We start from the raw sequence: 10,802 nt of genomic DNA on the forward strand, positions 1-10,802 counted from the left end.
TGAGAACGTGCTTACGTCACGCACCAAGGACCCGCCTCCGTTACCCGACGTTATTGATTTAAATCCGCTGATCGGAAATCAGTATTCACCCTCATGCTTTAAAGATAACCATAGCGTAAGGCGAACGATATAACCGACTCGAAGTCAGTCGAGCAGTCCAACAACAGTGGTTTACTGCTATTGTCACGGGATGCGCTTCATCCAACGAGGTCGTAAAGTAAACACAGTCAGTCTGGCAGCAGCAAGCAGCGAAAGGAACGAACAAGACTGAAACCAACACAAATTAGCGCCTGTGGGGTTAAAACAGCCACTTGACGGGATAAAAGGGGGAGGTAAGTGCCTTCAAAGTTAAATACTGTAACACGATAAGTGAGAATGTTTTGTTTGTGCGTGGTGGTCAGATGTCAGCAAGCTAACCTGTTTGCTAACGCTAGCTGCTATTTGTCCCATTGGATAACCTGGGAATGAAAGTAGTAATCATAACGTCATTTATCATTCCCTTTTTATCATTTGTCATAATGATTCGAGGTTTTGGAGTCACCCCATTTAGGCGTCCTTTGATCTCAAACATTTTAGATATGATTAAATGTTTTGTTGTTGTTGCTTTAAAGGTAATTATTGTTTAAGTCATCATTGTAGAGCTGCAGTATTCTTGTATCTGGGTATGTGTTACAATAGCTACCACCAGTGTTGGGAAGATGACTTAGTTACAATTACAAGTTACCCTGTTGAAAATGTAACAGTGTAATTATTGCAACTGCTGTCTCAAAGTACTATAACTAATTATATTTGTTACATGTTGATTACTTTTCTTAATGTTGAATTGAATTGCATCACCAGAACCCTTGGATGATTCCTCTAAAAATGTCGATTTGAACGATAGATCATGATTTTGGAATTAACCACGTATTTGTTCTATTAACAATTAATAAACTGATGTGAATACATAATTTAAAAAATATGTTTGTTACAAGTCACTGATGGTGTAGTGGTACACTCGTCTGACTTTGGTGCAGGCAGCGTGGGTTCAGTTCCCACTCAGTGACGTTGTGAATGTGAGTGTGAATGGTTGTCCGTGTCTATATGTGCCCTGCGACTGACTGGCGACCAGTTCAGGGTGTAGTCCGCCTTTCGCCCGAAGTCATCTGGGATAGGCTCCAGCGTCCCGCGACCCTAACCAGGATAAGCGGTGTTGAAAATGGATGGATGGATGTTTGTTACAATATATGTAGTGTACAGCATGTGGAAAACCACCAGACCATGTTGACCTAATGACAAATTTGAACAATTTAGACAAAAGCGCTTTATATGAGTCTGGTAAGAATGGTCACTTTCAACACACCAAGAATTTTTAAAATCATGATGGGTTCCGGAGAAATAGAGTTTTTCGCGTCGGAAAAAAATGGCTTTTTGGGGGAATGCTTTTGTGTGATATCACCTATAGTAAATCTGGTCAAAAAACACCTTCACATTAGCGTAAAACAGTATAACTTTATTATTCCTCAACATACAATATCTCCTTGACCCTTTCTTTTCGTCTGTCATTCTGAGACCCATTTGCTGATTGGCTGACAAGTTTCAGGTAAAAAATATCCATCAATAAGCTCGTAGATCGGGTAGATTGCTAAATTGAGTTTAAATGCGTCATCTCCTCAGACACGATGGAGATGCTGTTTTTCCGCTTGCCCGTCCATGGGGACATGACCCTCAAACACATGAATTCTCTGAGGTCTCACCAGCACTTTTGTGACGTCACCATTTTGACCAGCAACAACCAAACATTCAGCGGACACAAGGTAGTGCTGGCTGCTTGCTCACCCTTCTTGAGAGACCAGTTCCTCCTTAGCCCCTCCTCTAAGCTTCAGGTAGGTGAAGAATGGCAATATGAAAGTGCCTTTGTGTCCATTGTCCTGTGATGAACAATACTCTCCCTTTCCCACAAATGTTTAGGTGTCAATGCTGCACAGCTCCTCAGTCATGTGTGATCTGCTGCAGTCCTGCTACACCGGTGTTATACAATTCAAACCTGAGGAGATAGTCAACTACTTGACTGCCGCAAGTTACCTTCAGATGGAGAATATCGTAGAGCACTGCAGGGATGCTCTGAAGAAGTACATGCAGCTGAAAAACCCCAATCCACTGAATGTTAGTCACCCAAAGGTGTTTCTCTTAAACACACAGGATACACTGCCTTTGTTTTATTTCATCACAAGCTAAACCAGTTACAGTGGATTGCCCACAAAAAAGTCCCACAATTTCAAAACAAGGTTTTCAGCAAAAACTAAGTACTAAACGTTGCACAAAAACTCAAGTATAGCGGTAGGATTGTGGCAAAAGTGATACTCTGTGTCTGTCAAGGGCAAGTACTTTATTTTCCTTTTTTAGTTTGATTAAGGGCAGCATGGTGAAGTAGTAGTTAGCACGTCACCCTTACACTCAGTCTACATGCGCTTTGCGTGAGCTTTCTCCAGGTGCTCTTGCCTCTTCCCACATTCCAAAAATATGCTTGTTAGCCTAATTGAAGACTCTAAATTACCCATCGTTGTGAACAGGAGTGTGAATGTTCGTCTGTCTAATAACCAACCCCCCCTTTGAGGATAAATGCTATAGAAAATGGATAAGTAGTTTTACTATACAGTACAGCATTACTACACGTCGGACAGTTAAGAATGTTAGTGTTACCTAATAGCCAGTTAATCAAACTTTACGTGAAACAATTGTACTCTCATTTGTATAGTTTCAGACAGGGATTTTTTTGTGTGTGACCGTCATGCTTTATGAGATTATTTCTTCATATGCAGGCAAGTGCCATATTGATTCTGAAAGATGTCCAACAGAAGATGAACAACCTAGCTGATTAACAATCTCATCTATTGTAAAGCAAGAAGCCCTATTGATTTTTTAGAAATCGGTCAAAGGTGAAAGCCTTCTGAAATAAATAGGATCAATATATCAGAGGGGGGGGAAAAACTTAATTAGAGTCACGGTGCAGGTCTTGCATATGGAACTCGTACACATGGGATTTTTGCGACACTTGTGGCCAACGATGATTATGTATTTGAAAGTTTGTGGGAACGCTTTCCTTTTGTTATGCCAGTTTGTAATTGGTGTTACCCTCACATTTTTTTTCTTTCCCACATTGCAGATAACTACAGAAGAGAGACTCCCTCAGCCCGTGATTGTCAGTGGCAGCATTCATTCCATCGGCAGCCGACCTCCCGTGCACAGTCCTGAAGTGCACTTGGTGGAAGAGAACAGTACGCAGGACAGCAGTCCGGACAATGATTGTACTCCATTGGTGGAAAAAACTTGTGTGAAGGTGTGTGCCCATTTTCACTTACTGTCTATCCAAGTATCTAAGCTGGCTTTGTGGTGTGTGTAAATTCCCACTGGACAGCCATGTTTCACCAAGCAGTACAGTTCACAACTTTCCACGGTTTGGAATGCTAAACGCTGATCTGACTTCCACTTCTACCATGTGGTGTGTAGTGTTTTGGGTGATTGCCACATCATCTACACAAGTAGCATGGCATGATAGCAGCATGACAGTTTTACCAAGTATAACAAATAAGAGAAATGATCTTCAGCATATTGTGCTCTTCCTTCTTTGTATGTGAAATATTACAAGAATCGAAACATTGACAAATCAACAGTGCATTTCGCTCCATCTTTTTGGTACCATATCATGTGTACTGTAGGACCAGGTACACCAATACATTTATTTGGCTAACACACTTTCTAAAACGCAAACGCAATCAAATTGTACTGCTTGGTGTAAATAAGATGTACAGTGAAAGTTATTAGAGCACTGAGACCATCCAGCATCGTTAAGTACTTTAATGTGGACTCTTTCATTTTCAGTGAGCTCTTGACAGGAATTTCAGACTGAATTCCCCATTTTGAACCCAAATTTGAGCTGAGCTTGTCTGAGAAGAAATTAATCAAGCATAACAATGATAAAAATAAATAATAATAATTTATTTAAAGGCACCTTTCAAGCCACTCAATGTCACCATACAAACATAGTAAAAAGAAATAAAGTAAAAATAGCAAAACATATAACATCAATTAAAATGGCCAATGATATCGGAAATGCGGCATGGTGGCCGACTGGTTAGCACATCTGCCTTACAGTTTTGAGGACACAGGATAAAATCCGGGCAAGCCAGTGTGGACTTTGTATGTTCTCCCCGTGCCTGCGTGGGTTTTTGAAAGGGTTTGTCCCCCATGATGGACAGACATGCAGAATTCTCCATCATCCATCCATTTTCTGAGCCGCTTATCCTCACAAGGGTCGCGGGACGGCTGGAGCCAATCCCAGCTATCATCGAGCAGGAGGCGGGGTACACCCTGAACTGGTTGCCAGCCAATCGCAGGACACATATAAACCGACAACCATTCGCACTCACATTCACACCTACGGGGAATTTAGAGTCTTTAATTAACCTACCATGCATGTTTTTGGGATGTAGGAGGAAACTGGAGTACCGGGAGAAAACCCACGCAGGCACGGGGAGAACAAGCAAACTCCACACACGCGGGGTCGGGGATTGAACCACCGACCTCAGAACTGTGAGGCAGATGCTCTAACCAGTCGGGGCAGAATTCTCAAAATGTTTATTTAAATTTAGGAATTGCTGTTTCAATCAGAGAGAGAAATGCATGGAAAGTTATTTTCATTGCATGAGTAGTAAAACTCAAGCAGTTGAAGCAGTGAGACCGACTGAGTGGGGTAACAGAAGTGTCAGACTGCATGTCAAAACGGGACATAGATGCACATTTTCTTTTCAGAGTCCATTGCAATTTATTTCATACGTTGTAATTAATACAAACCTCAATGTTTTTTGAAAAAAATAAAAGCGACCTGCGATAAACTGCAGGTTTTATTCAAGTGTAACTGTTTTCGAACACCTGTGTAAAAGATTTCGTTTTTTTTTTTTTTATACTCAACATTGCTATTAATGCAATATTTTCATTTATTTCTCCCACGCCCCACGCACCCACTGCAATTGCGCTGCACCCACCCCCCACTTTGGGAACCACTGGACTAGAGAATTGTTCTGATCCTTACCTCAGGAAAGTCAGTAGTCATATAATCAAATTGCTGAATGTGAATCAATGAATAAGGAGTTGAAAAAATGAAATTGGCAATGGTCATCATTGCTTTAAAAATTTTAATATTGATGTGTTGAAAGCTATGTTCACGTCTGTAATTTTTGGCACAGGATAATGCATCGGACCAGGGAGGAGACACCCACCGTGACGTGTTCCAAGTTTACATCTCTGACGAAGAGCAGAACAGTATCAAGGAGGAAGAGCCCGGAGCTCCCACTGAGGAGCCTATGGATGCCTGTTCCCCTGCAACAGAGGGGATTGTGGGAGGAAATAGCTGCGACTATGACTTGAATCCAACAGCTGAAGGTCCTGGCACGGATGGCTTCCCAAGGGAAGGACTGCGCGCTTTCAGACACAGGTTATCTGAACCTGGTCGAGGTCGAGGGAGAGCAATGGGGAGGGGTTTAAAGAGGAGACGCTGGGTGTCATCTCAGGAGAAAAAATCTCCTCGATCAGCCTCCCAAGATTTGTGGTATCTCGCAGGGACAGCGGGCGGCTTTGGGATGGACTTCAGCGAAGGGCTCAAGACAGGAAGTTTTTTCTCAGTCGACCTCCCTCGATTGGACATAAGTTTAGATGACGCTCAGGGGGACAAGTCCTTGCCACTGGCCGCCAATAGTTTGACACATTTTGCAGTGGATGACTCGGGCGATGCCGGTGAGGTGGGTTGTGGGTTGAATACCGCTACGAGCGAGGGAGGGGACGAATCTGTTGCCGTGGTGGGTTCCACTTCCAGCGTAACCGGCCCCGTCATCTGCGAGCACTGCGGCGTGACGTGCCCCTCGACTCACGCCCTCGCCATGCACTACTGCTCCGCTCACCAGGTGTACGCTTGCCCGTTCTGTGACAAGCAGTTCCATCACTCGTACAACTTGAACCGACACATGGCCTTGCACCGAGGCAACGGCAAACCCCACCAGTGCCCCCTGTGTTCCAAGGGCTTTACCCAGAGGTCTACGCTCATCGATCACATGAACCTCCACAGCGGCGAGCGCCCCCACCGCTGCGCGTATTGTCACGCCCGCTTCGCCCACAAGCCTGCCTTACGGCGCCACCTGAAGGAGCAGCACGGCAAAACGACAGTGCAGAATTCCATCCACGAGCAGGAGGAGCGAGAGAGATCGCTCGGGAGGATACGAGAAGAAGCACAAGAATGTCCAGTTACTGAGCAAGCGTCTTAAAAACCAAAGAATTTAAGGCTAAACTAGTTTAATCATGTAAACGTAGTTTAGCAGTGAGGCCTTTTAAATCTCTGTGTAATGTTGGTCTTATCGAACTTTATTTAACTTTAATTTTATTATTTTGTATGTGTAGAGTCAAGATGTGTTTGGTGGAAAAAAAATCTACATTTTTAAAAATATTTTTTTGCTGTTAAAAATATGCTGTTTTTAGTGAGTGTAAATATTTTATTCAATGTAAACGACATTCAGAGGAACCTTTGGGGGCATGCAAACCTAAAAGTCTTCACACCTATTGTTCTTAAATATGAGGTTTGTTAAATCTATGATTCCTTTCAAGCATCAATGACATGGACCTCTGGTAATTACTGTTGTTCAAAGAAATAAATGTTTTAAGTATGTTTTCTTGTTAATTTACATCACGCGTACGTTTTTAGAAGGTTGAAGCGAAAATGTCAGTTGCAAGATTCAAACACGAATATTGCACAGGCAACTCGCAGCTAGCAGTAACACTGTAAGTACGGAGTTATTCATTAATAACTTTATGCTGTGGTAGAGCACAGTTAATCCCAAAATTTATCACATCCTCTCCAAATTTTGGGTCAAAGTAAAATTATTTGGTGAATAGTTATCTTTTAGTTGGAAATGACACAGGAAAGTCTCAAAAGACTTCATCATGTGTAAAGAGATTTATTTTATTATCACAACTTCAAAAACATTTTGACCAAACAGTCCATGTCCAAAAGTTGAAATACTGTTTTTCCAAATCAAGTTTCGTAACTGTATCGTTGTTTATGGATGATAATATAATTTAACAGGATCCTCTGGAAAGGTCCAAAATGCTTTATCTTTTCAAAATGTTAAAAAAAATAATAATAAATACTGAAATGGATTCTATTTTAAATCACAACTTTTTTTTGTCACTTGCTTGTGTCATTTCCAGCCAAATTTAATTTACACTGTTGTATATTTTTGCTGCACACCACACTAAGAAACAGTCCAATGGCAAATTGAAAATACTACATGCTAGAATCCCTGTCAGTCATAGACCCTTAGAACCATCATCACTTCTCTCCATGTACGGTGCCCTGTACTGATTTGATTTCCAAGCAAGTAATTTACCAGTTTCGCATAATGACTATGTCTACTCAACTACATTGCCTAATCCAGTTTTAGTTTTATTGGAGCTAACTTGTTTTTCGCCTCAGTTACACCCCATTTAATTCTATTCATTCTGACAGTAAATTATCTTCAATTAGAATAAGCTAAAATGTTTGCAGAAACATGCAAAAACAAACTGCTCACTATAATGTATATGTTGCTGTAAAAACTGTTATAAGCATTCATGGGTGCATTCGCTGAACTATACAGTGCTGAACAAATTTATTAGAGCACCAGCAAGATGAGGCGCTCTAATGCAAACCCTTACATTTTCATTGTGCTCTGGTCATTTTACAATTTTGAACAGGGACAAGGAATTTCACACACAAGTCACCTTTTTTACCTCACTTTTGCAAAGTTAGAATTAAATCAAGCATGAAATTAAACCACCCATAATCACAAATTCTTGCTTAAGTTGTGAAAAACTACAATCAATAGTGTGATGAAAAGTAATGTACTCAGTCATCCATTGATGGCTCACAGATCATAAAGAAAAAAAAAGTTGAAACCAAAGATATCAACCTAAGAAATAACAATAATAATGGCTACTGTTTCACTCCAGGAAATCTTCACTATACACAACCTGGTTCCTCTTGTCCCTGTAAGAGCCTTTGGTGCTGTTGTGCACAGCTGTAAATGAGATCCATGTTATGATGTAGACGCATAGTGGTTGAAAATAAGAAGTTGACCGAGCGAGTGTTTACCCAGAGAAGCCCACACAGATTTGCCGGTGGCAGCATCCAACATGGGTTGCTTCCTGGCGATGCTGACTTTTATATGAACCTCTCCCACTGTGCTCCCATTCAGCTGGAGGTATGTAACAGATTAGACAGAATAAGGCAAAACAATAGATTGCTTTACAGAATATTTTGTGTATTCGGGAGGATGTCATCATCTACCAACCTCAGCTACTGCCTGGTCTGCAGACTCCATCTTCTCAAATGTAATGAATGCACAACTACAAATCAAAATACAAACAGTAAATAAGAGGCACTCATAGAAATTTTACATGTAAAGAAAGCATTAGATGAAGAAGTATGCATGTATTGTTCCCTACTTGCGTGGGTTATCCATGGAGAGGTCAATAATGTTGCCATGTTGAGAGAAAGCCGAGCGCATGCCGTCCTCAGACAGCCCCGAGCCATAAACATACACCGTATTCCCTTTTCTCACTCTGCGCTCGGGATATGAATCAGACCCTGAAAAAAAGAAACTGACAGATTTGCAAATCTAGCGATGAAGCAGGAGTCATTTTGCTCCATTTTCAACAGGACAGCAATCAACAGAGATTGGTTACTCACGTCTGAATGTCCCATCGCGCTCTCTGTCTGTCTCACGGTCCCGTTCCATCTCACTGCTCCGGTCTCTGCTCCGGTCTCTCTCCCTGTCCTTTTCTTTATCCCGCTCCCTCACCCTGTCACGCTCTTGATCCCTGTCCCGGTCTTTGTCTCTCTCCCGTTCTCGATCTCTATCGCGCTCACGCTCCCGGTCCCGTTCTCGCTCTCTGTCACGATCACGATCCCTGTCACGGTCCCTCTCCCGATCTCGCTCTCTGTCCCGCTCTCTGTCCCGCTCTCGGTCCCGGTCTCTGTCCATCTCTCGACTGGAGGAAATTCCGCCCCCGTCGTCCTCATCGCGGTATCTGTCACTTGAACTTACGAAGCTGCGGGAAAACACGGGAAATATTTTACACCAACAAATAATGACAGAACAGTGTTTCCCTTTTTCGTGAAGAAGATGGAATATTACCTACCTCTCATATAGCGACTTCCTGTGGGATCTCCTTCCAGACTAGAAGTAACACAAAAAATGTAAACACGACAGTAAGTGAACATAATCTATACCAAAAACGGTCAGTCAAACATTTGTGTTTTCAAAAAGGGTTATCCACTTAGGCTCATAAGTATAACATAGCTTGAATCAATACAACCTAAAAAAAATACAATAAAAAAAAAAAATAATAAAAAAAAAAATGCAAGGACACCTGCCACACATACACAAATATTTTGCCTCTGATTCGACACTCATTTGTATGCGTATGTAACAGGTGCAGCATCGACTTATAAATATATTCTTCAAGAAAAACTAAAGCAAGTTGAGAGGAAAAACTCCAGCAGCCCGCGACCCTAGTGAGGATAAGCATTTTTTTTTTTATCATTACCTCAGGTTGCTCTTCATCTGTAGAAACATTCCTTTGAAAAGGCAAGAAAGCTGGAACTGGGCCTTTTTCAGGGTCCTATAATGTGAAGAAAACAAAGATCATTAACACAGCAAATCAAAGAGACACGAAAATGCAAACAGGAGGACAATATTTCACCTTGAGTTTAATCTCCAGCATACGCGAACGTTTAAAACCCGAGTTCTTGTTCTCCGATTTGATGGCGCTGATCGCCCCTGACTTGATCAACATCTTCGCTTGTTCAGTTGCAGTCGCCGTGTCAACAACAGGTTGGTCTGACAGTGCTGTGATCGAGTCATGTATAAATAACAACAAAGAGAAGAAGTTTGAGACTCATTTTGTACGTACTAGAGGTGGCACAGTGTCACTTATTAAAATTCACTTACTGCGTTTTAATCCACTTGGGTTGGTCTGGTTGGTTGTATTCTGCTTCTTAAGCGCAAGCAGTGCCTTTTTCTGAAGCACAGTGAAAAATTTATAAAGTGGCTTTTCACAGTCGAAGTAGAAGGCAAATAGCTTAGAAATATAAAACATAACATCACGTCAACTATACAAGCCAAAGAGAAGGGGTTACAAAAAAATCAGTCCACCTTTTTCTTGAGCTTTGCATACTTCTTCTGCAAAGCTTCTTCTTCCTCCGTTAGCGAAGCTGGAAAGACCACCATGATGGAAGGGGATTCACTGCACAGAAGAAACATAAAGTTATTATTATCATTATTATCAAATGAGCGGTAATCGACAACAATGCAACAACCAAGGCGACATTAGCTCAATATTATGAACTGGACAAAAGTACAAACGTACTACACAAAAGTATGAATGTGTTTAGCTAAACATATTTCAGAAGTAAATAATTCAACTGATTTATTATCCTTTTGCTGTCTTTTCATTAAGTATATAAGATTCTTCAGCAACCATCTAAAACGTCCACTTACTAAAATGAAAGCGAACGCTCAACAAAAACACAGTCGCGTATATATGACGTTAAATTGGCGACGGTCTTTAAGAAAAAAAAGAGAATAAGCAAAGTTCACTAAATCGTACCTGTTTTGTGTATGAAAGTTTTATATTATTTTCTATAACACATAATATACGTTTCATTAGGCTTTTAGTCGTTTTGACACTAAAGTCGTATTTTTAAGATTTTCGTATCCGCAGTGGTTTTCAAG

At 41.3% G+C, this 10,802-nt stretch overlaps 2 protein-coding genes across 6 annotated transcripts; one reads left to right on the forward strand and one right to left on the reverse strand.

Annotated features, from left to right (window-relative positions):
* Positions 1-36: 36 nt before the first annotated feature.
* Positions 37-7,135, forward strand: LOC133395947 (zinc finger and BTB domain-containing protein 12-like). 4 transcript variants are annotated; one of them, XM_061665262.1, is made up of 6 exons: positions 37-332; positions 1,552-1,582; positions 1,657-1,865; positions 1,951-2,160; positions 3,146-3,319; positions 5,226-7,135. In XM_061665262.1, exons 3-6 carry the CDS (start codon positions 1,662-1,664, stop codon positions 6,294-6,296), a joined length of 1,659 nt encoding a protein of 552 aa, XP_061521246.1. In that variant the 5' UTR covers positions 37-332; positions 1,552-1,582; positions 1,657-1,661; the 3' UTR covers positions 6,297-7,135. The 4 variants fall into 4 exon arrangements, with proteins under 4 accessions (XP_061521246.1, XP_061521245.1, XP_061521248.1 ...); XM_061665261.1 differs by having other exon boundaries at positions 37-1,582; XM_061665264.1 differs by having other exon boundaries at positions 37-1,582; positions 1,951-2,145.
* A 517-nt stretch (positions 7,136-7,652) lies between these two features.
* nelfe (negative elongation factor complex member E) lies at positions 7,653-10,769 on the reverse strand. Of its 2 annotated transcripts, none has more exons than XM_061665267.1 (11): positions 10,678-10,769; positions 10,224-10,314; positions 10,020-10,089; positions 9,772-9,917; positions 9,616-9,690; positions 9,208-9,245; positions 8,756-9,117; positions 8,512-8,653; positions 8,358-8,412; positions 8,159-8,261; positions 7,653-8,084 (listed from the first exon to the last, which is right to left on the reverse strand). In XM_061665267.1, the coding sequence occupies exons 2-11, from the start codon at positions 10,296-10,298 to the stop codon at positions 8,008-8,010; spliced, it is 1,143 nt and encodes a 380-aa protein (XP_061521251.1). In that variant the 5' UTR covers positions 10,299-10,314; positions 10,678-10,769; the 3' UTR covers positions 7,653-8,007. The 2 variants fall into 2 exon arrangements, with proteins under 2 accessions (XP_061521251.1, XP_061521249.1); XM_061665265.1 differs by lacking the exon at positions 10,678-10,769 and adding an exon at positions 10,569-10,600.
* Between the last annotated feature and the right edge of the window lie 33 nt (positions 10,770-10,802).

The sequence above is a fragment of the Phycodurus eques genome, chromosome 20 (assembly GCF_024500275.1).
Source record: "Phycodurus eques isolate BA_2022a chromosome 20, UOR_Pequ_1.1, whole genome shotgun sequence".
Classification (NCBI taxonomy): domain Eukaryota; kingdom Metazoa; phylum Chordata; class Actinopteri; order Syngnathiformes; family Syngnathidae; genus Phycodurus; species Phycodurus eques.